The 26,241-nt window shown below is 42.2% G+C and overlaps 1 protein-coding gene across 6 annotated transcripts in view; it reads left to right on the forward strand.

Annotated features, from left to right (window-relative positions):
• Positions 1 to 26,241, forward strand: part of LOC142582417 (neural cell adhesion molecule 2-like) — a 388,203-nt gene that overhangs the window by 253,940 nt on the left and 108,022 nt on the right. For all 6 annotated transcript variants that reach the window (XM_075692113.1, XM_075692111.1, XM_075692117.1 and 3 more), the window contains one exon: positions 7,116 to 7,234. In XM_075692113.1, coding sequence (XP_075548228.1) covers positions 7,162 to 7,234 — 73 coding nt within the window. In that variant the 5' untranslated portion in view covers positions 7,116 to 7,161. The remainder of the gene's footprint in view (positions 1 to 7,115; positions 7,235 to 26,241) is intronic.

Here is a 26,241-nt window from a genome sequence, read left to right on the forward strand (position 1 = left end):
CGCTCCCCCCCCCCCCCCCCCTTATAATCGAACTAGAATGTATATCTTTCTTTTCGCGATTGAAACAATTCCATTCCAGTACTAAGCCTTGTCTCCTTGCAAGCTTTTTTCCTCACTCCGTGTCGCTTTTTTCCCCATTTGCATTCCGTTGGCGCTAGAATATTATATGTTCGTTTAAGGCCAATAGATGGTTTTTCCAACCATCAATATATGATTAGAACGCGATTGGATTCGGTAGATCACTAATCAAAAAGCGAACAAAAAGAACAACGGAGCAATTCCACAAGACAAATGATAAAATAAGCTTCACGGCGAAAATATTAAAGAAAGAGAAGCCCTCTCGTTTGAGTAGTCGTATCCCTTTTCCCTTTGAAGCTTGACTGCTACTGAGAAATTTCTCTTATCTTAGGGGCCGACCCAATCGCGGGGCAAATAGTTTTGAGTGGTCATAAAGACTCAGACCGTCTGCCCTTTATGGCAGTAGAGGCCTCATAAAATTTACTCATGTATATGGGCAAACAGCAAATTATATTCTTCTCTCCGTGAGCGTGGATTGGGATTAGTGCTTACCCGATTATTTAAGCATGAGTGGACACTACAACAGTGAAGAAAGACAATGAATCCAAGAAACTTTATGCAGGTTAACGTAACTCTAAAGAAATGCACACATGCGCTTAGGAGATTGTGCACATGTATTCTGTCAGGGTTATTGAAGTAAAAATGGATATTTTTCTCTGCTACGCGTTTCTCCTACTTTCTGCCTTTGCGCATGGGACGAATACCATCGAAGAAAGGTTTCCTGCATTCAGTGGCATCGCTAAGAGCCTAGAGTCGGTGTTCAGTGAATCTTCAACAAATCTGCGCTTTTTTTTATTTAGAGACACTTGAGTAATTATACAATTCCAAACATAGTTCAATGTTACTAGCACACAGTGTCTGTAGTCACAAAAATAAGTTTCTGCAAATCACTGCAAAAACTGCAATCGATTGAATACGCAATAGAGATATATAGAGGAGGTAGGGAGGTTAATTGGAAAAGATGTCTGGTTACCCTCCCTATACGTATGAGATGAATGAAGTACTGGGCGAGCTGGAACAAATCCATGATTTGTTGTGCGAAAAGATGGAGACAAGAAAAAAGTAGAGGTGACACTAGCGCTGTCTTCTCTTGCCTGCTTTATGTTCCTGTATATTTTATTGGTGGATGCCACAACTTGCAACTCATATAGCTTCGTATAACATAGATAAATGGAGTAGTCTACTTATTTTCTACCTCAATATCTGCGCAGCAAACTATTAGTAACAGAGCAGGACAGATAGCATTTCAACGGAGATAAACATTTTCTGCCCTACGCCTCGGGCGATAGTTCTTCTGGAATCCGAGAAAGCCGAACATTATTCGTACTCATTATGAAAAAAGAAAAACAAATATGAGTATGATGACGCCGCACCTAATGGAAGTTGCGCTAGACATGAAATGGTTAACGGTTTCGAATATAGGTCAGAGTTTTTTTGGTATTACGCCTAGCGGACCATCTTATGCGCACCTAAATTTAAGCTGCTCTGCTAGAAACTCTTTTTATGAGAGAAAACGGCTTTGCAACGATCACTGCCCCACAAGTTTATTAGAGCTAATAACCTTTATCACGATGAAATTGTGCATGTGAGGCTGACCAAACAAGGCCTTTGGGTAAGATCATATTGTGTGCGCTTTTTGCCCGTTCTGTGGGAGCCAGATCTGTGCCGTTCATATTGTGTCCATTCTGTGTGAAGTGTAGCGTAGTTGATTTTGGAATGTTCGGCAGCGGCTGCGTTACTACGCATATTACTCTATAACAGAATTTACGAGAACCTTTCTCTCGCTTGCTCACTTTCCATATCACTCGCCCCACCAGTCTGGAACTGATACAAGCAAGTAATGTTAGAACGAAGCTTTTTATCTCCCAACCGTAAGGCAAACGCAGAAAGAAGAAATAAAATTTTGGTGAGTGCCTCGCTCTCAGAGCGAACAGTTCTGTATTGGAAGTGCGATCCAGATGGCGCTAATGGCGCCAATGTCACCGGAAAGCTTGCCGTTCAGTATCGCGCCGGGGCCACTCGCACAGTGTAGGGCTTCGTACGAGGAGTGCTGCAGCAGGTGGACAGTGGAGAAGCGAAGGAGAGAGAAACTCAAACAAGTATGAAGCCATTCGCTGTAGCGAATGCAGTGAGAAGATGCTTTATATGGACTTCATTCGAGGGCGAAGCCTGCGCGTCCTTGTTTCGTGTTTTGGACACGGCCACACTTCCGGGGCTCATCTTTCGTCGCTTTTACCGGAGACTCCGCAACACTCTGCGCCGCTTTTATCGCTCGGCGTGTTACTTTCCATTTTTTTTTCTATCCTAGCAAACGCTTCAACGTAGCAGGACTCTCTGTTCTTGAGAGGTCTGTAAACAATGGCGACCAAGCCGTGTTCTGCGGGATCTGCAGAGGCGTTCGTTTGAAACGTTCCCAGAAACAGCCTTGTAACAGCAGTGCTGAAAGAGGCGGGCGTCAATGTTGCCGCACTAGAGCGATGCTCCATTTGAGCGCTCCCGTGATTTGCCAGGTTCCGTTCTGTTTTGAACTTCCCTTCCAGCTCACTTCCCTTGTTGCCTTTATTTTTCCTGCTAAACGTCGCTTCTCGCTTTTTTTTTCTTCTTCTGCCTGCCACTTGCTGGAAATACCATTTCACGGACGACAAACGCTTTTACTGACTTGCAAGATGGATATACTGTAAGCTTAGACTCTTGCGCGCACGTTTTGTTGCGCACTTTGGCAACTGACATTCCCGGCGAAAAGAGAGAGAAGCCCCTGATATGTAAGCTGAGCCTGTAGTGAGGCTTATGTTTTCTCTACTTGCCTCGTATAGGATCGCGTCCGCCTTTCAGCTTTGTAATAAAATTTGAAGGTTCCAAATGTTTTCGTGGTATATTCGTGCCCCTCGACGACATTACCGAGCAGTTTCGTTCCTTTCACACTGCGCATTCTCCTCACTTCATTTAGTGAACATTGCCGTAGCAATGCTTGCACTTGTCCTCAATTTTTTTCTCGTGCACTTGCTCGGAAGAGCTTTCTAAGATATAGGATAAATGATATGCGTTCCAATAGTACCGCATCATATACTTTAATTAATGCTTCCTTAGGCCCAAATACCTCACACAATCTGAAAAAAAAATACCCACATTACTGTACGTTTCACGCTTCACTAAACGCACACGTCCCAAGACCTTTAAGGTATCATCTTAGAGATAGCAATCATTAGTCTGTAATAACGTTAGAGAACATTGAATAGGTTTCAGCTACACAATAGGCACATATTATTTTTTCTTTCTCGACCACCTCTGACTGCCTACGAAGTCCGATTCACAGAATGAGTGCAGCTATGATGTGAACAATTTTTTTGTTGTTTTAGCTTATTCAAAATTTGTATCACCGTACAGCCTTGAGATTTTAATGGATTCATTTCAAGACAAGCTTGAAAGGTCGATGTCAAAATTTTTTTTTCATGCTTGCTGACACACCTGCTCTAGTTGGCCATCACTAGTTAACACACCTGTGCCCATTAAAACCTACCTTGGAAGGTACGCAAGTTAACACGAGCCACACGCTGCAGTGGATAGAGTATAGAAGCACATTCTGCAGAGTTCCTACAGTAAAATGTTTGTCATTTTACTCTTGCCAGTGCGGACAAAGATTACAAGGACGTGAGCAGTATGAATCACTATGAAAAGTATTTTATGCTGGCTGTTGGCTGTTGCCTTCTGTAGTTGTTTTGTGTTCAGTGTTTTCGATCTTTGCTTCTTTAACTACATGTTATCATACCGTTAAAAAATCAGATGAAGGCTAGCAAAATGGCGAAGAATCTTACATTCGTAATAAACAAAACAAATATTGTGATATGTGGACGGAATCTTTGCACCCGCCGACTTCTGTGAGGTATTTCTGAGAGCTTCTCAACAATATCTTGGTTACTGTGACAGGAGCCGTTTTATGTAACGTTCTATATGTGCCTTACGAATATGTATGTTGTCTCTGGGGAATGGTCTATTTATTCTACAGAAGTGAAGGGCAACAAGAATATTCCGGTAAATTCCCAAGAATGTCGAAAAAGGAACAAAAAAAATTTACGCCCGAGCGTCAGGGTGTTACAGATTCACTTGTGGAAAATAAAGCGCATCGCACGTCTGTCCTTATTTTTACTCGTACTATTCGGGATAGACACAGCGTCCCTTGGTTTTCGAAACCCTCACTGCGCTTTATTTCATATACTGAAAAGGATACAATGTATATGCAAGGTAAAATCTGAAGAATCTTTATTTACAGCATCAGTATAGGCTATACATTGATGTCGAGGAGCAAAGGTAGACATTCACAAAAGACTTTTCCAAGATCTACATCATTTATAAAAAAAATCAAGTTAATTGTGAAATAACACACACAGAACAGATATGTGCATTTATAAACCATATAGGCTGCACAATAAGAGGACATAAAAAAAAAACTTATGCCCCAATTTCGCGGATGTTTTTTTACGTATGCAAACAGAAGCGACTTCGTGCTTGTGGCGCTATTTCATTTGCTTCCATAGAATCTCTACCACCGGTGCACGTGCCGCTCCACCGCATCTGAACAGAAAAATCATTTTCATTGTGCACCAAGCCCCATGTGCAAAACTTCGTTGACGTCATGAATGCTCTAAAAGTTAAATCCTTCAAAGCTTGTATTACACGGACCAGTGGGAATTTTTCTTCCACTGCGGAGCTTTATTTTCTCGGAAGCCCGTAAGGATTTTCATAGTAGTTTTCTATACTGCCGGTAGATCACAAATTTCCCTTTTCATATTTTTTTTCTCCGCCTTGCTGCCTGCCGCAGTATAGATTTGTGATATTTGAGGGGTTTGTGCTCGCGTGGAGCGGGATGAGGATAACACGGTGTACAGGCAAAGAAGAGGGGACCTGTCAAATTTTGAACAGCAGCAAAGCTCTGGCAACATAAATAATGAGAAAAAAAGTAAATGAAGCCCATATGGTCGCAAGGTAGTGCTAAACTGACAAAGGGAGAAAAGAAAGCCACAACACGATGAACAAAGCTGTGAAAAGAGTCGTTGAAACTATAAATACCTCACCCAGTTTACTGTTCTTCTCGAAGTTGACATATTGTCTTGGACACACTGGTATAAACAAAAACAAAACACGAGTATAGGTTGCACCACACACTCTAGTGAGTCTTGACACATTTGCGTATACGTCAGTGAGCGTACCTCTCTTCTTCGTAATTGTACAATAAATCACGCCAAAATACTTGCTCATATATAATCGGCTTATGGGTATCTCTAATGCATACAGACCTGCCACTAGAAGAGCACATTGCGTTCAACGGTTCACTGTGAGATGCGTGTCACCTCAGACATTGACACACATTAGCCGTCATACACAAACTTGATCAAAACGCGTTGAGAGTAGCCGAATTAGCGCTGGAAACGAGCTGTCCGCGGCCGTCATTGCGATTACACTTACGTATCTGAGTCAATGTACTTATTTCATTTGTTTATTTCGTTATCCACATTCCATGCGTGGCATTGCAGGGGACGAATGCAAGAGATACAAAGTGTAGTAGCAAGTGCAAATAGCACGATAAATGGATATATATATATATATATATATATATATATATATATATATATATATATATATATATATATATATATATATATATATATATATATATATCACAGGAATGTAGAAGGGAACGCAGACAAGAAACACGCAATACAGACAAAAAGCAACAAACTGATAGCAAGTAGCTTGGAAAAACAATGTCTTGACTTCAGGAAACGAAAATCAAAGGCGTCAATGGTATCTTTGAATCCTCTTGTCAGACAACCAACGAAGAGAGAACGTCAAGGTGCATCAGTATAAGACGGACGCGCAAGTCATTGGGCTATGACGCATTGCTCGCGCTTCGAAATGTACGCAGGGTATTGGAGGCCAGAGACCCTCAGATGTGGCAGTGGCGTCTTTGCGTGCATTCCGTGGCCACAAAAGGCAATACTCTAGCGAACCAGAGCGAGACATTGCGCATTCTAAAGCAGACGTTGTTCTCGAGAATGGTGTCCACGGGTAACGTAGAGGTGAAATTTGTAAAACTTCAGTTCTCTCGCTAACTGCTGTCTGTACAAAAAGAAGGCTATGATTTTTTTCCTCACGTGCCGTTTCCTTGGAATACTGTGTAGGCGCAGTAAGGGAGAGAAAGAAACAAGAAGACGCAGGGATGTTAACAAGACGCGCGTTCGGTTTGCCACCCTGCACTGTAGTGAAGGAATATAGCGACGAAGAAAAGAAAAGAGTCTTTGTGCATATACAGCCAAGTCTATATACGGGCACAGAGGCATGTCGAGTTCGCGCACTGTATCAACACCCTCGTTGATTTCTGCGCCAGCGACGCGCTCGGCCATCGTCCAAAGGTTATTGCTGTATATTTACATGGTGGCGATCGTTATCGTCATACTCACATTCTACCTATATTTAGCGATTTTGGGAACCTCTACATGCGGGTTTTTGTGGTACTCGAAGGCTTAATTCAATTGACAATGCTACCTGTAACACACCAGTTGCGAAAGTCGGGAACAGAATAAATTGACGCGTAGTCGAGATCTAAGTTTTAAAGGCTCACCTCGACTGACATAGGCCGCTTCATGAACGAAGTTTCAGGACTCTTATATGTCTTGTCGAACTCCTTGGCCACTGAGTTTAATAATATATAATAAACAAAATATATTACTACATCTATACAATGATAACTCCTATCTTCCAACCCCAGTGTATGGCAGCAAAGCGGAGACTAATATGTGGTTAACCTCTCCGCCTTCCCTCTACATCTCTCTCTCTTGGCCACTGAGCCATTGCAACAACTGAAAGCAGTTATTTACAGTTCGTTATTGTGAATAAAACTTTTTCAAATGAATATGCGTTACGTGTTTATTGCTTTCCATATTAAGATTGAAAACGAGTGTGCGCCAAGCAAGCTGAAAAGTCGTATATCTTCTCACCTCCATTTTTTTTTCTTTTTTTGTGTGTGTGGACTCTTTTCACAGATATCTGAGAAGGCGTGCTTGATTGTGCTGTCGGGCCTTCGCTGCAATGAGACATTCGCGCCTTATTTCTACGTGGTCCCTGGCACTAATCGTGTCTTTCTTCGACTTTGTATGGCCAGGTAAGTTTTCTTTTTCTTTTGCCGTATCTGCGTCCCCTTGCCTAAATACAAAGCCGCGGTCTATTCAGGACAAGCTCACATATTTGTAAAGGTCTTGTAACGTTCTTTGCTGAGGCAAGTGCCTTTTCAGTTCCTTTCTCCTTCCTTCGTTACGAGCACGTTGCATGCATTCACGGGCAGAAGCGGAAACGCTCGCGATGATTGCCCATCAACATGAACCTCGTGCGGCGCCTATTTTGCAGAGAATTTTATTAATGTTTCCTCGGCCAAAGTTCGTTTAGCCCACCGTTGTTATACTTATAATCCTCACTTTCTTTGGCAGAATGGAAACCCGAGTGGTGATGTGCATTTTTTTTTAAATTTAGATGATATAAGGAGATGTTGACGCACTATTTAAGGCGCCGGCCACTCCTTAGCTCTTGAAAGGGTCTTCTTTTCTTTTTGCCGATTCCTTCCATGAATGCATCATTATGATGAACACAATTGTTTAATAAAATATAATAAACAAAATATATATCTATACAATGATGACGACTACTCATTCTCGCCATATAGTAGTAATAATAATAACGAAAACATTTTTAAGAAGAAACGTCGCAGCTACAAGAACCTAGGACGGAGTTAGTTAAAGAGAGTAAATTAAATCTACATCTATAATCGTACACACATGCGAACATGCCGAGACGAAAGGCCCGTGTACCGGTTGCCCCACACTCCATAATAAATTCCAACGTGTGCGCGCGGCCGTGATAGACACGGATGATATCTCCGGCTGCGTCACGGCAGTTTGCTACTAGCCTTAACAGGTATCGCAGTGAAGAAACGATTGAAAATTCGGAAGCAGCTATCAACCTATTCATAGGCAGCTGTGTTCCAGTAAGGTCACATATGCTAGCGAACGACAAGGACGGTGTAAAACACAAAAGATGCATAAAAAGCGGCCTTGCGGGGCGACCTGAGGAAAAAAAGTTATAGAAAAAGCTCAGCTATGCGGCTCCTTGTCCCACTTGTTAAGTTATCACAAATTAGCCAGTTTCTAGTAATAATAACAGTTACATATTGCGGCTAATAAAGCTTAAGCTATGTTTATTGGTTCGGAAGTGAAGTTATTTTTCTGTTTATTCTTGTACAAGAAACCGACTGCCGAAATAATTCCTGCTTAAAGTTCTCCTTGCGATCAATATTTTCCAAGTTATCTTTCTCTGTGCCCATAGGTTGGACCACTCGCTTAGCGTTTGTTTTCTTCACCTAATGTTTCTTTAAATATTCTTTGACTCGTTTTCAATTCGTCTTCTATATTTTAACCTTACAACTGATTCCGGGCCTATCTTTCATGGTGTACGTACCCGCCGTGGTTGCTTAGTGGCTATGGTGCTGGCTGCTAAGCACGAGGTCGCGGCATTGAATCCCGGCCATGGGGGCCGCATTTCCATGGGGGCAAAATGCAAAAATATCCGTGTGCTTAGATATAGGTGCACGTTAAAGAACCCCAGGTGGTCCAAATTTCCGGAGTGCCCCAATACGGCGTGCTTCATAATCAGATCGTGGTTTTGGCACCTAAAACCTCATAATTTATTATTTTTTTTTATCCTTCAGGGCGGGTTTATGTGACTCTCTGAAGACATCACGCGTACATCATGGGAAACGTTGCTCTGCTTGCAGTCTTTACCTTGGGCAATTAAAAGCAGGTGCCTTGAAAGAAACTCGTGCTAAGCCGGCGGATGTCATGGCTTTGCCTTGTATAGTATCAGTCACGGACAGTCATTTCTTGTCATTTGCATTTCGAACACTGTCGAACAAAATGTTGGCCCAAGTTGGTAGCCGCGTTAGCTAGCTCTTACATACCCGTTAGCCAATGACAGTAGTGACATGCGTGCACACTGGTGCTTACTGCATTCCTCCTTTGAAGACCACGGTCCATGCCCGTGGCTGATTGTTGCGCGAAAAACTGATAAAGGAAGCACTTACAATATCACTCTCGAACAATAAAATAAATATGATTGAACGTTATCCTGACCGCATGCGCACCTCACTTACTTCGTGTGCACCTCAAGAAAATGTTGCGCTCTTTTAATACCATTCGAGGAGTTGAACACATTGCTGTGCTACAAGAAGAAGCTAGCTAAACATTTTTGAAGCAAAGGGTGAAGCCTAAAATTGAGAAAACGAAGAAGGCATCGTATCCAGAAATTGAAAGCCAACCAGTCAGTCTGCACGTCTACAATTCCGCGTGAACGGACGAAAGAGCAAGACGAACCAAACCAACCTTGCGCAAAGCCATGCGCATGATCCAGGGAGAACGTTAGCGCTGGCAAGAAACGAAATTTTGGGGCACTTCGGGATACAAACGGTTCCCTATTCACTCCAAACTGCCGACACTGATTAACCTTCTAGACGAATTCGACACCAGTGAATAATGGCCACAACGGGCGAAGAGTCGTTCACCGCCCGTTTTCGCTGACTTTAAAGGCGATGCAGGCCTCCTGGCTGTCGCAATAAGGCGTGTGGCTTTGAATCGTGTTTAAAGTACCGCCTGGAAGCAGGTGACAGAGGGAATACTTTATCTCACTCGAAGCTGCTAATTCTCGTCTGCAATGATGTAACGTTCTATACGAGGGTGTCGGTCACACGACAGCGTCGGTCGTTATTGCGCCATGTTAGAAACAAATGGCAATTGTATGCCTAGCAAAGCTAACTCGAATTGTCCCCACAAAATCGTTTACGAAATTCGATCATTAAACTGGTCTGAGAGATTGCTGCGCTAATGATTTTCGATAATGACCCTATCGGGACGACCGATTCGGGATGGAAAAAGCGAAGCTGATAGGCTATCTAGTGCGCGCACGCACGTCCTAACTTAAATGTGTCAAAGTCACACGGGTGGCCACGATTTCAATTAGGTATTGATTAACGCTTCCTAAACGAAGGGCTCTTGCAAACGACTGAAAGTTTGCGCTGCATTGCCACACAAAAAAAATGAAATAAGATGGGGTTCTGTTTTGTGTTCGTTCCAAACAGGCTGTAGCGGCAGCAGTGATCGGACCAGAGTGCTGTCACGCAACAACGTGGTAGAAGAGAGAAAGAGAAAAAAAGATCTGTATCAATTACCACGACATACGTTCATACGAGGTGACTCTGACCTGCGGCTCGAAAAGTTGCCCACTGGCTTCGCCTTTTGAAGACATTTGCTTGACGAACAGACAGATTTCAGTTGAATAGTGGTTAGCTGGGCTTGTTGCTGCACAATAACTTTTGGGTCAACTGCGTCGATCAGAAGGTTAATGAAAACATGTATATGGTGCGAAGTTATGGTATAAAGAGAGCCCGATGTAGAAGACACAAACTGAAGACGGGTTTTTAGCCGGGATTGTTAGTGCATGTTAATTTTTGGGTGAACTGTGGAAACAGGTATGTGGAGCAGGAACATGGTAGAAATAGGGCCCGATGACGCAGTTCACCCAAAAGCTTATATACACCAACAAACCCAGCTAAACACCACTTCTTCAAGTTATTTCTCCTACATCGGGCCCTGTTTCTTCCATATCCTTGTACCATATACCTGTTGGTATTAACCTTCTTATTGACTGCACTCGAGTTTGTTTGTTAACTTGTCCCGTCCTCGCGCAGTTCACCCAAGAGCTTTCAGCTCTCATGCATGGAATACATTTAAATATTTCTCCTGTGCAATTTCGCTGTGTACGTTACTCTATATCGCCTATTTTTTTAAGTGGCCTGTGACATAGAAAGCAATTTCTCCTTTGCAGACTGGCTGATATATTTGATAATTCTAACGTTTACACTAACTTCTAACCTTCTGACTTGAAGTGTTTGGGCACACAGGTTTGGGCAGGTAATTTACGTCAAAAATTGAATGCATGCATGAACATCAGAAGGAGCACGCGATTATAAAGAATGCTGCTGGCTGCTCTACGAAATGAGTTTCGCAACTTTTCTTTTTTTCGTTTTCATTTTATTCCTCGTAATCGAACAAGTGGTCAAGCTGAATTAATCAGTTTCTCAGGCGTCAAATTTTGGAACATGTAAAATAAAACAAATTATAGGGCATTCTAAGGAACGTCCGAATCAACCCTGTTTAGCTTTCTACATATTATTACCATATACGAAAATACTGAGTGGCTTACTCTTTACAGTCGCAAAGCAAGCAATAAGCGATTAGTCACGTTCATCAAATAGTGCACCGATATAATATTTAATCATGACTAACATTACCTGGTACATGACATTGATGATCTGAAGACTCATCATACTGTTAGATCTTGTTCGCTAAAAAGAAGAGAAACGTGTTGCTCCTTTACTATTCGAATAATATGCATGTTCTTTCAAAGAAATATGCCAATAGCGATGCTCTTCTTGCATTCGCCTGTCGCACGCCAATCAATCATCCGTCAATCCAGATAAGCCATCGTGAATTTCAGCACGATATAATATGTCACAGCTCGTTATCAAGGACCTATATAGTTCCTGCCTTCGTCGCATCAAATGCCAGAACTATCTTTCACCATGTGCAACGAGCATTTAAAGAAGCGCACACCGATTCACAAAAAAATTTCTCTTTCAGAAGTTCTGAAGCGCTATCGGCTGGGGTCCGTCCCTAATTTTATGTCCGACATAATTATTGGCTGACATTTGTTTTTTAAAACCAATTTATCAGTTAATCACCTGCTCTTACGAACCATTGTAGCGCAAGAACTTTTTCGTGTATGCGATCTTCGTTGTCGAGCCAATTTTATCATTGCACGTACCACGTTACTCTTAAAACCGCACGAAAAAAAATTGCAATAAACCTTAGGCGAAGCTTCCTTAACACATTTAATATAAATTCTATGCAGAGAGCCACATGATGTCTACGCGTTGTGCAGATTCAACGCACATCTTGGATTCTATATGAAGCAAAGAGCTTGATTAAATGCTATCATCATCAGTGTATTTTTATGTTCACTACATGGAGAAGCCCTCTCCCAGCGATATTCAATTACCCCTGCCTTGCGCTACCTAATTCCAACTTCCATTTGCAAGTTTCCTGATTTAATCAACCCGCCTGCGACTGACTAAGAAGGCGGACAATGCCATCAGACTAATAAGAAGGGTGGCCAACCGGCAGCAGGTCCTCGCAGAAGTTAACCTCGTGAGATTGGTACATTCATTCGTATTGTTCCATTTCACTTACGTCGCGACCATGCACAACTGGCAAACATCGGAGCGGGATAAGCTCAAAGCATTAATCAGGGAGGCAATCAAGAGAGCTCTCGGTCTCCCCATATACACCCACATGGAACGCTAATTTCAGCTCGGCATGCATAACAGGCTAGAGGAAATCGCGGAAGCACAGGAGAGGGTCCAGTTCGCCAGAATATCTACCACACAAGCTGGAAGACACATCCTACAGTAGCTGGGCGTCCCCCCCCTCCCCCCCCCCCAATATTTAGGACAAAGTTCTGCGGCATCTCTCGAGAGCAGCGGGACCGCATCACTGTCGCCCCAATCCTACGAAACATCCATCCGGAACACAACTTTGGAAGACGTCAGGCACGCGCGAGGGTCCTCCTGAAAAAGGCTCGTGAACGGGCTTCGGAGAACAGTTTCGTAGACGCAGCGTGCTACGCTCACGGACGGGATTTCGCTGTGGTTAGCGTAGGCCATGAAACTCAAGCCACGAACTCAATCTCGATTCGGACGATGTCCTCTGAGATCGCAGAGCAGGCTGCGATCGCCTTATTGGGCGACAAGAGGACAATAATCTACAGTGACTCAATATCAGCCGTTGGGGCATTTGCCGAAGGAACCATATCTAAGCTGGCCCTAAGGATACTAGGAAGCAAGGAGTTTAAGCCACACACAGTCGTATGGTTCTCAGCCCACATGGGACAGATTGACGGTGCCCCGCCCAACCTCAGTGAGTCGGCACACAATGCTGCGCGAGGGATCATTGACCTCGCAGCTACCGGACAGCGTGATGTTGGGGGTACAGACAATCGGGACTCTCCTTCTTCGTACAACGAACTTACTAAGCACTTTTACTTGGCTCGGAGCATCTACCCGCTCCCACATTGCAAACTCAATATATCTCAGGCTTTAACGCTGAGATTTCTACAGACGGGGGCATATCGAAAAACCCTACTTCTTCACAGGATTTACGCCGAAGTTCAGCAACAAATGCACGTGCACTTTGCGAGGACTCACCTAACTTAGATCACGTTCTCTCGTGGTGTCCCGCGTTACGTGGTGCTAAAAGCAACACTTCTTCACGTTGGGATGCAGTTCTGTGGAGCCCCAACCTTGAAGAACAGTTAAGGGCTGTCCAACGGGCCCACGACGCGGCGGAGAGGCCCGGGCTCTCAGTCCCGACGTGGGAGCGGCCCGTTGTACGCTAACGCGCGCCTTAAAGGATCACAATAAAGCTAATCGACCCATCCATCAACCCGTCTAATTTTCGGTCGTCCTCGACTGCTCGATTTCCTTCCCTACCCGAATCGATGCGTACGCTTCTCCTTATTTTTTTTTTCAGCGTGTAATCTCGTGCAATGATCATGTCCCGCAGAGGTCTCAAGTTTAATCTCATACAAATTATGTTTGTGCTCCACACAGTTTACAGAATTTCCTGTGTTCAAACAGCTGTTCATTCGGGTGCAAATTGCGAGACGCCGACGCAGAAGTGTAACGAACACGCAGACGATGCTCGATGTTTGTCGAGGGAAGGAGGAGGAAGGGTCTCAGTAGAAAGAAGTGGGAAACATGCGTGAACACATTTATGGCTTCTACACAGGTTGTGTCACACTTAATCAAGAATGGAGGAGGCCAGATATAAGAAATATGAAGAAAATAAAAGAAACCATTGAAAATATTGGTATTAGATAACAGTTTGTGGTCGCTTTAGAGAAATTTATGAGCGGGCGCCATACTTGCAGGGGTTGTGTAATGATTTATCGTATTAAAACGCATAAGACCGGTGCGCTGTCACTGGCACCACTTTGTCGCACGAAATGTCACGTTATATAGACCGGCGCAATCGATTGCATATTCACAGCTTTTTGAAGAATGAAACAACCGAAGTTAGAAAACAAAATAAGCCGGACGATATCATGCGCTATCACATTAGGATTATGTTTGTTTATGAAATAATGAGGTCATTTAATGGATAAATATATTTCTTAATGGAATAGCTGTGTTTTGGAGATACCTAGAGAGAGCGAGAGAGAAATGAGAAGCAAAAGGCAGAGAGGTTAACCGAACGTGAAGCATCCAGTTTGATAAGTCCTTCACTGCGGAAGGCTAAAAGGAGATAGAAAGATGAAAAGTAAGAGCACACACAGAGGGAGAAACACATACATACGCCTGTGCAGCTACATTAGATATGTATATGCTCTGTGCAGTTATACATTGTCGCATCAAGCATAACAGAGGTGCGCACATTCGCACTGCTTTGGTGGTCAACATGCTGTGTATAAAATTCGTTGCTAATATATATATATGTGAGTGACTCCCCGTCTAACCGACGGACGCAGTGCCGTGGTAGGCTACGGCAAAGTTTCGCTTAATGCAACAATAAGAAAAAATAGTTTAGATTAAGAAAATGTTCCTGAATAGCTATACTTTTGTCAATTTTTTGTGGGAATAAGTTGATTATTAGGTGAAAAAATAAGTATAAACGCTTCATTTTTTTTATTTTGTGCCAACACTCCAAGGCCGAAACGCCAATGTGACGTCACGAAATGCAATGTAATTCTTTACATTTCGCCCGCCTAGTGGTTTATTAGACGTTCTTGGATCTTGCGGAGTTCAGTCTTCGGATATCTTAGACTAGAGCATTATTACTAGTAAAAATTCCCCAAGGCCCGAGGACACGTTGTTTCATGGCGTCACTTCATGGCGTCACATCGAGCCGGTGCGAGAACTTCAAGGCGGCGATGCCAGCCGTCCTTTCCTTCTCGCATCTTTTGGGAGGCGCTTTCTCATGCTAAGAGCGGCTTTTCTTTGTTTCGTATTGTGGGAGGCTAATTTAATGATGCAAACACAAATCCATTTTGTCTTTAGAGAACCTTTAAAAACCCTAAAATCTCTACAAGAGTCCATCGCATAGCTGTTTTTTTCCGGGCATAGACAAACCAGCATAACCATTTCCGATCGCAATGAATTAGGGGGGAGAGGGGGAGGGTAGGTGGTGAATTTTCCAATATATACAATAAGTCGCGTAGCGTATTAATGCAGATTCTACATATTTCACTGAGAGCTACCACACTTTTCGTGTACCTGTAGTAAAAAGACACCATTGTAAGTATACAATGGCAATATAGCCTGCTTAGCTTTTCACGATGGCATAAATAGCCATCGCCATTTGAACTGTATTTGTCCGTAGTGAAGAACATAGGTCAAGGAATAAATAAAAGTCGCTGATGTGTTCTGTTGTTAGGGCTTTTTAATATTTCCGAAAAAGAAACTGATAAAGTTATAAAAGAAGGTAGAAAATAAGCAATTAAATTGAGAAATTGAAAGAATTTGCTTCTCCCTCGCGAGTATTCATCTAAATCCTTCGGCTTAGTTTTGCGCATACTCAGCTAGATTGCGTTCTGTCCAATTCAAACGACCTGTTTTCCAGGCTTTAAAGATACTTCCTTTGGCCCCTCGCAAATAAAGAGCGCACAAAATCTGCATAAAAAGCGACGGAAACGGCTCTCTGCTTCCGCAAACTAGGTCGCCCTGTTTCGCTGTTGATTAAAAGAAATGAATAAAAACAATTACATAATCCAGACCAGCTCACCCACAGTGCTTTGAATATCTGTCTTCTGTCGAGTTCTTAGCACTTATTTTTCACTACGTGAAAGAAGATTGTGGAGGTCGAAAACGCACCTTTATGGGCTAAAATACAAGCGCATACATGGTAGTCCACGGTAGCTGTGGTTATAGGATAAACGAAAGGAAATATGATACACTAATAAAAAAATAGTACAGTTTTGTCATAACAGCGAAACAATGACTGTGATAGTAACATGTTAGAATGTTACAGGAAGTGTAAGACTCGTAGCCTCAGTTGCAGTATTAATTGAAGTAAACGTAAGCTAAGTGAAAAGGAGCTGTTGTTCTAGGGGTCCTCTTTTTGCATCCTGCATTCGGCCAATATCATTTATGTTTATTTCTTCATACCAACTCTTTCTTATCGACTGTAACGCCACTTTTTCATATCGGATATGTTTCGAATCTTTTTACCGGGCCGATCCCAGAGGCGCCAATAATGTTGCATCATTTTCAGCTTGAATTATGTTATTGTTTCGCACTTTGAATATTTATGTATGAAAATATTTCATATAAAAGGCATGCACTGTCGGTTTTTGTTTCATGACAGTTGTGTGCTGGCTGCCAATCTCAAAATATTGAGGAATAATTTTGTCATGAATGTAAGACCTGGTATGACAAACTTTAGTGACACAATGATGTGACAATATAACCAGCATATATCGCATGTCATCTTGCATGACATGGCATATAGCGTGGCACATAGCTATTTCCATAACAAGCGTGTCTTGTAAAATAATGGAATATATTTTATACTCACATCTTGCTAACTTCCTAACATCCGTCAAATTTTTTCACCCAAGTCAGCATGGTTTCCGTAAAAATCATTCCTGTGACACTCAACTTGCCCTTTTCTTGCACGACTTACATTTAAACCTAGATCGTAACATCCCGACTGACACAATATTCTTAGATTTAAAAAAAAGCGTTCGATAAGGTCCCTCATGGTCGTCGCTTAATAAAGTTATCCCCTCTTAACATTCATCCTTGTGCTCTAAGCTGGATTCGAGGGTCTTTGACTAACCGTCGGCACTCCGTATACGCTAACTCACACTCTTCATCCTTAACGCCCGTGCTTTCAGGCGTATACCTCAAGCGCAGAATAGCACTTCTTAACCTTTTTAGTAAATTTTTTCAGTCTTTGCCTTTTGACAACCCGTGCTTAAAACGAGCACATCGCATTTCCCGCACCAGTCACTCTAACACAGTATATCACCCACAAGCCCATGCTGTGACTTTTCAGCAATCATTTTTTCTGCACACAACACGAGACTGGACTGGCCTGCCCACCGAAGTTACCACTGTCACCGACCCACTCGCATTCAAGCGACTCGTCAAAAATATCACTTTGTAATTTGTAGGACCTTTCTTTGTCACTAACCCCCCACTCCCTCATATAATGTCTCAACGAGAGACCTTTGAGGAAATAAATAAATACATAAATAAATAAATAAGTAAATAAATATGTCTAAATATATACCGAACCTCACGGCTACGGCAAGAATTCGCTTGGTGTGACCATATAGTTGCTTTCTTGCAATGAAAGGCACACACACACACACACACACACACACACACACACACACACACACACACACATATATATATATATATATATATATATATATATATATATATATATATATATATATATATATAAGCATACATCATCATCATCAGCCTGGTTACGCCCACTGCAGGGCAAAGGCTCCTCCCATACTTCTCCAACTACCCGGTCATGTACTAATTGTGGCCATGTTGTCCCTGCAAACTTCTTAATCTCATCCGCCCACCTAACTTTCTGCCGCGCTCTGCTACGCTTCCCTTCCCTTGGAATCCTTTCTGTAATTCTTAATGACCATCGGTTATCGTCCCTCCTTATTACGTGTCATGCCCATGCCCCATTTCTTTTTCTTGATTTCAACTAAGATATCATTAACCGCCATTTGTTGTCTCACCCAATCTGCTATTTTCTAATCCCTTAATGTTACACCTATCAATCTTAATTCCATAGCTCGTTGCGTCATCCTCAATTTAAGCAGAACTCTTTTCGTGAGCCTCCAGGTTTCTGCCTGGTACTGGTAAGACACAGCTGTTATAAACTTTTCTCTTGAGGGATAATGGCAACCTGCTGTTCATGATCTGAGAATGCCTGCCAAACGCACCCCAGCCCATTCTTATTCTGATTATTGCAGTCTCATGATCCGGATACGCAGTCACTACCTGTCCTAAGTAGATGTATTCCCTTACCACTTCCAGTGCCTCACTACCTATGGTAAACTGCTGTTCTCTTCCGAGACTGCTAAACATTACTTTAGTTTTCTGCAGATTAATTTTTAGACTCACCCTTCGGCTTTGCCTCTCCAGGTCAGTGAGCATGCATTGCAGTTGGTCCCCTGAGTTACTAAGCAAGGCAATATCATCAGCGAATCGCAAGATACTAAGGTATTCTCCATTAACTCTTATCCCCAATTCTTCCCAATCCAGGTCTCTGAATACCTCCTGTAAACACGCTCTGAATAGCATTGGAGAGATTGTATCTCCCTGCCTGACGCCTTTCTTTATTTGGATTTTGTTGCTCTCTTTATGGAGGACTACGGTGGCTGTGGAGCCGCTTTAGATATCTTTCAGTATTTTTACATACGGCTCGTCTACACCCTGATTCCGCAATGCCTCTATGACTGCTGAGGTTTCGACTGAATCAAAAGCTTTCTCGTAATCAATGAAAGATATATATAAAGATTGGTTATATTCCGCACATTTTTCTATCACCTGATTGACACTGTGAATATGGTCTATTGTTGACTGGCCTTTACGGAATCCTGCCTGGTCCTTTGGTTGACGGAAGTCTATATGCATACAATTTGAAGTTTTCAATTTATTGCGGTGCAGCAGTTCATTGTTGCGTATATTTGCTGTCTAAATAAGAACAGTAATTCAATTTTTCTACAGCGAAGTCGATATTATTAGACAATAGCATGCACAAAACAGCAGTTATTCATCTTATTTTATAAAATGACGGTGGCACTCATTTGGTGTGTTTGATATTTTGTCTTTAATCGATTAGCTATCTTTCTTTTTCGTTCTTAGTTCCTGCCGCTTTGTTTCTGTGCAAGCGCGCCTTCTGTAAAATTAAAATGTCACCGTCTAGAGTTTTTAATAAAGGTTAGGCGGCTCCTGCGAGGCTGAATCTATAGCTGTTTGCGCGCCGCCTTCTGGTTCTGAAAATCAATTACAACTTTGCCGTTTCTGGTTCAGCTTAGACATCTGATATTTACCGCCCTTTTCCCATATTTCCTTACGGGCAGCTTCCAACAGTTTAGTGGAATTCATGTGTCTCGTAACTGCGTTGCGTCTGCATGCTTCCGTTTGTGTGCACATAAATGCGCACATTCAAAGCCCCTCTTTATATGTTGTTATGAAATGCAACATTGCTAACGGGCTCTGCTAAAACAAGGAAATAAATGGATTGCCCCAAACTAAATGAGAGCCCTCCTTGCAACATCTACTTGGACTTTGTTTAACTGTATGCCGGATGCTATGCAAAATTTGTGAAAACTAAGAGGTACTGTGCCGCAATGATTCCACAGCAGTGACCCTGGCAAAGGATCCTTGTCATTAGCGAATCCATACACGTGCCCTTAAGACATATGATGTAACACACTTTCGTATTGAACTCATAATGAGCGCTTTTTTATTTTTTTTAATCTTTTGGTGAAGGCAGAGGGTGGGGAGGGGGAGCTTGCGATACTATATCATTGGGGCTTCCTTACTTAGTTATGAGAAGGATATAACAGTACGTGTCCGTCTCTGAATTTCTTGCTTATCATTTGTGTGGCGTGCAAGTTCCCCTGAATACCACTAACGAAGCGGCAATCTCACTATCTGCTTCTGTTCAAAAGTGCCCTACACAAGTTTTGTATATTAGCATGAAACCTTGCCTCTGTCATTTCGAAAGAAAATGTCTTAGAACTCGCGCTGCCAAAACAATTTACCAAGCAAGCGTTCTTGTTCGCGTTGTTCTTGTTACCTATCTCTTTTTCAGCGCCGGCGTCTTATTTCATTTTTAATATATATTTCTTCTATGTGAAAAGGAGTTACCTGCGTCGTCTGAAAATGGCAACGTCTCCTAAATATCTTGTATTGAAAAAACAAAAGCAGACTTGTACACGTTACCGAAAAAAGTAAGTGATTACAATTAAAATTACTTCACTCAAACATGTAATTGATTTAGGTTGCGAATTACTTCCCCATGAAAGTAATTGAAGAATTACAGAATACTAATCGATTACTTCTGCACTACTTTCCTCCGAACTTTTATCGACACTCCACAGATACCGCGAACCAAACGTGTTAGCCTAGCACTTTCAGTGATTCCTCTGCAGCCTTTCATACATCGCTTACCTGCACTAACAATTCCATTAAAAGAAAGTCGTTGATCATCATCCCTCTTTTTTGTTGTGATGACGTCAGCAGTGACACTGCGGTAAAGGAGAGCAAGACCGGGACTTTATCCAGTTAGCTCGATGTGCGCGCTAGGGGGTTGGGCGGTGTTGCAACGTATACAAACCTTGCGCACAAGATTGTGATTGCAGCACATCCGGGCCCTCTATGACACACAGCGCTTCATTGTTGCTGTGACTTGGAGATGCTGCTCCCAGTTAGGCCGATGAAAAGCTGAAAAGGTCACCCGTATGTAATTTTCTGGCCATAACGTCCGAAGTGGCCCTCGCTATCAGACATACCAGCACCTACCTCTTCAATTCGTCGGTCAACATCTGGTGGAATGTTAACATGAAACAAACACGCAGCACCATGGTCTGCCTGTTTGAGCCTGTGCCTTTGTGAGGCCGCTGACTGGCCCGATCTTGGGCGTCCTACTGTAGTTTTTTGCCAAATTCAGGCTCTCAAAGCTGCGTCGTTCGTTACTTGTTTTGTCGACAAAGTAACTAATTACGTGTAATTGTAAACTGAAAAACTAATTGAATTACAGTGAACGTTCCCGCGTAAACAAAGTAATTGTTTTATTAAGGAACTAACATAAAATGTTATTGATTAGCAGTAATTATTACGTGTAATTCATTACGTATTAGTCTGAAAAAGAAACAGTAATTCTATGTCTTATCCTTCTTGGTAACGGCAAGCGTGCATCCTTCTTCTCCAAGTCTTCATCAACTGTTTAGTTGCCCTATTCCTTAGTACGCAGTGTGAGCACTTATTGACGACAGCCGACGTTAAAGCAGAATGCAGAGAGAGAGCGAGAGAGGAAGAAATGAAGGGCAGGCAGGTTTACCATGCTTTCGCAGTATCTTCTTGCGTTCCTAGCCGACGCTTTCGTACGCTGGTACCGAGTTTTATTGCAAGGATGGACAATCCTATTCCCAGACGGAATAATCAATATATGCTACTTAGGTAATACCGTAGAGTTATACAGCCTATACCTAGGGCAAACATAAGTTTCCATGAATACCTCTTTCACCTGAAGAGCGCATGCATACGAAGCTAATAGACGATCCCGATAGCTCTAGATGCTATCTGGCGAGTCCTTCACTCTCACAATACAAGCCTGTGAAAGCACCTAAGATTTCTACAAATTCAGTCCAGAGCAATTCGGCCAGCTCCACCCGGGTACACGCCGATCCTCTTACCCGTATCCTGCTTCGATCGCATTCGATCCAAATGCTCGTGGCTATCAAGCGTGAACAAACACGCTGTGTTTAGTGTTTTCGGGATCAATATGTGGATTGATCATTTAGTTCACCGGCCTTGATGTACTTTTTATTTACCTTTATGGGGGCTGGGCTTAGTCTTCGACAGGAAATCCTCGATAGCCCTTATCCCCACTTCAGCCGGTCATGGCAGCAAGAGGAAGCAGAACCATCACTGGTCAGACCTATAGGCGTCTGTGCGCATATGCCAGTGCTTTTCATTTACGAATTCGCCGAATGACGACCCCAGCCAAGCAACAGTGCCTAAAATCTGTCCCGTATCAGGCTTTTATTGTCATTTTTATGCATGCGGCAGTAAAAGGGCTCCTATAGGTTGCGCGAGCTAGTCGGGAAATTTTTGTGAATCGTCTCAAGATCTTTACGGACTTGTTTCTTTGCATTGGAGCATCCTTATTGCCATTAGAGATATTGTGAGAGTCGAAATAGTTTGCCTGCAACTTTGGTGAGAGACATGCGTCGGGCTGTAACATAGGACCAGTTCACCGATATCGAGAGAAGATTGCACGGTGGTCCCTCTATAATTAACCTTCTACTTCCGGTTTGTAAACGAGGACTGCCTCCGTAAACCTCAAATTGCCAGAAATTAAGTCCCCGCCTAGAACTGTCCGGAAGACAATTTCCTTGCGCTCCATGCCGCAGTCCATGCAAAAATAATTGTCTAGAACTGTCCGGAAGATAATATCCGTGCGCTCTATGCCACAGTCCATGCAAAAAAATTGTACTTTTTTATATTTTTTATTTTTATTTATTTTTACATATTGCAGACTTTTTAGGGATATGGCAGGAGTGGGAAATTATATAGTTGTGTATAATACAAAAATATGCAAAGTAGGCAGTACGACAAAGGGAAGAAACAAGAACCAAAAGTAGGTTAATAACATTCAAGTTTAAGCAAGAAATCGTCCAACGGAAGAGAACGAATGGCACCAGGCAACGAGTTCCAATATTCGATGGTTAAAGAGAAAAAAAAAACTACATTTAAACGCATCAGTTCTTGACCGATAGGGAACAATATTTAGATGGTGATACCTCCTAAACGAGGAAGGTTCAACAAATTTTATATATATACTAAAGGAAGAAGTGTTTGGCGAGTTAATTAATGAGTGCAGGAGCTTTAGCGATTCTATGATGCGGCGGATGCTGAAGGTAGTTAGATTTAACTCTGAAAGTTTAAAAGACGGAGAAAAGTTGCTATCGTATCAACGGTAGATGAACCTGAAAGGCTTCTTCTGAAACATTTCCAACTTCATGGTATCTGATTTCCTATGTGGATTCCATACCACACATACCATACCACACACCATTAAATGCACAAGGAACCGTGGACGGAAACATACGCCTACAAAATGACATGTACACGGTTTTCTTAAAATTTGTAGTCATTTGCCAGAGTTTACACCATTGGCAGAAATAATCAAAGGAATCGTCAGATAGAATATGATCTTTTGGGGAAATGATAGTTCGATAAAGCATGCAGTCGTCCGCGTATAAACGTATATTAATAGCTATGTTAGAAGGTTGATCATTGATGTACAGCAAGAACACTAGTGGTCCCAGGAGGCAAGCCTGCGGCACACCGGATGTTACGTCAATAGCAGAAGAGTTAGTGTTCCTAAAATAAACGCTTTCTGAGCGACCGGTAAGAAAACTTGCAATCCAGTGAACAAGAGAGGGATTGTTAAATATTGAGTCAAGCTTGCATAAACGTTTGGAGTGAGTAACTGTATCAAAAGCTTTGGAGAGGTCAATAAAGATAGAATCACTTTGGTAACTTAAATCAAGCGCACTAACAATGTCGTGACTAAATTCTATCAACTAAGTAGTGGTACTTTAGCCACGACGAAAAACATGAAAAAAGTTTGATAAAATATTTTTATTAACAAGGAAGCTTGAAATATGCCTGTGTAGTATGTGCTCCAAGATTTTGCACGAACAGAATGTTAGAGAGACCGGCCTGTAATTCAAGAAACGCTGTCTGTTGTCAGATTTATATAAGGGAATAACTACTGCTGTTTTCCATGACGAAAAGACCATACTAGTTGATAGGGTGCTTTCTTGAATATGAGTGTTAGGTAGCGACCACACCAAAGAGAATAACGGTAAAGAAAAGTATTATGAATCTCATCTGGGCCGGCACTCTTTTTCGTATCAAGGTTCAGGATCATATTAAGAACACCTTCCACCGAGACAAAGGCACCTTCAGTAGGGGGATACAAATCACTGCTGTAAGGAGCAATATCGTGGTTGTCTATTGTAAAAACAAGTTAAAAATGTTTGTTAAATGCTGTAGCGATTAGCCTCTCAATTGATCATTGGTGTTGATTTATTTACTTATTTATTTATTGATGGGTAATGTTGACAAGTCCAATGTGCAGCCGCGTTCTCCGCAGCTATAAATAAAGGGTTAAGTGTATAAAGGTAACGATTCTGGAAGCAAAACCTTTCAGCTATGAGAGCAGTTCGCATTAAATTACAGTCAAACAAATGAATCGATAAACCGTACACACACACACATATATATATATATATATATATATATATATATATATATATATATATATATATATATATATATATATATATATATATATATATAAATATATATATATATGTGTGTGTGTGTGTGTGTGTGTGTGTGTGTGTGTGTGTGTGTGTGTGTGTGTGTGTGTGTGTGTGTGATTTGCCGCGCTTGATGGTCATATATTCTTGATCTTGCATTCCTTTTCTTGTAAAAGCCTTCTCCTCCAGCAAGTGTCTCAGTTTAGGCCGAATGAGGTAACAACAAAACCAAAAAAAGTCAATAATCGAATATATTGCATATATTTGTCAAAGTAACTAGAGGCTCATTCATCTTGTGCCATAATAAACTCATATATCACAATAGTTTATTTCAAGATAATCTTTTTTACCGCATGTATGTATAAGTCGCTGTTCAGTCGATGCAGTTCGAAACCTAGGTTAAGGGTAAACTTTGTAAGACCACACGGAAGAGGCATGCCTTATTGTCGACCGCTTCTGAACAAATTTTCTTGTCCATCGAATCAGAGGTCATTCTTACCGATTAACTTCTAGTAAAATCTTAGCACTCAAATAGCAGCTTAGGCCAACTTGTCATCGCACACTTTTACCGCAGTTGCAAATCGGGGCAGAAAGAGCAATACACATAATTTTCACGTCAATACTCGTCACATTTCAGTGCCTTAAGCGAAACGATTCTTTTTTCATTCAAAATAAAGCAGGATTTCCTCAACTATAATGGTAATGCCTACTTCTTTGCGCGCAGCAATAATGATGTTATTATAAATGTTGTGCGATAAGAATTAACGTCGGAGGTACGGCAAGCCACACTTACATCGAAAAGAGCAAATAAAACACGCATGTAGTCCTATACACGCTGGAATATAGGAATACAGAAGACGAGGTAACCCCGCACAATACCGAATACCGTGACAGGCACGGACACGTGGCCGCGATGGGGTCCAAGCTGAAAAGGCGTACAGATGAAAAAAAAAAAAAACACTGATGACATAATATGGGAAAAGACACGGCAGTCAAAACCATCACCACCACCACCACCACCACCGCCACCACCATCATCATCAGCAGCAGCAGCATCACCACCATTATTATTATTATTATTATTATTATTATTATTATTATTATTATTATTATTATTATTATTATTATTATTATTATTATTATTATTATTATTACCAGCTTACTTTTTGTCCACTGCAGGACGAAGGCCTCGTTCTTCAATTACCCCTGTCCTGTGCCAACCGATTCAAAGTAGCGCCCTCGAATTTCCTAATTTCATCGCCTCACCTGCATTGGCATCGCCAGCCTAGACCATATGCTCTGGCGTTGCCCCTCGTTACGAGGCACAGAACAAATCAATGAGGACAAGTGGCTATCCGCTATCAAGAGCACGGATGCCGGGGCGCAACTATGAGCTGTCCAGAGGGCCCACGATGCGGCGGTCGGGCATCGCCTGACTGTCCCAACGTGGGAGCGGCCCGCAGCGCGCTGAGTCGCGTACCTCAGGACCTTGATTAAAGTTTTGCATCCATCCATCCATCGCCTCACCTAGTCTTCTGCAGTCCTCAGCTGCGCTTCCCTTCTCTTGGCACCTATTGTGTAACCCTAATGGTCCACCGGTTATCTAACCTGCTCATTACATGACCTGATCAGCTCTATTTCATTTCTCTTAATGTCAATTAGGCTATCGGCTATTTCTGTTTGCTCTCTGATCCACACCACTCAATTCCTGTCTCTTAACGTTACGCCTAACTTTCTTCGTTCCATCGCTCTTTGCGCGGTCACTAACTTGTTTTCTAGCTCCTTCGTAAGTCCCCAAGTTTGTGCCCCATATGTTAGCACCGGTAGAATGCATTGATTGCACACATTTCTTTTAAATGATAATGATAAGCTTCCAGTCAGGATGTCACAATGCCTGCCGTATGCGCTCCA

Source organism: Dermacentor variabilis, chromosome 5 (genome assembly GCF_050947875.1).
Source record: "Dermacentor variabilis isolate Ectoservices chromosome 5, ASM5094787v1, whole genome shotgun sequence".
Lineage (NCBI taxonomy): Eukaryota > Metazoa > Arthropoda > Arachnida > Ixodida > Ixodidae > Dermacentor > Dermacentor variabilis.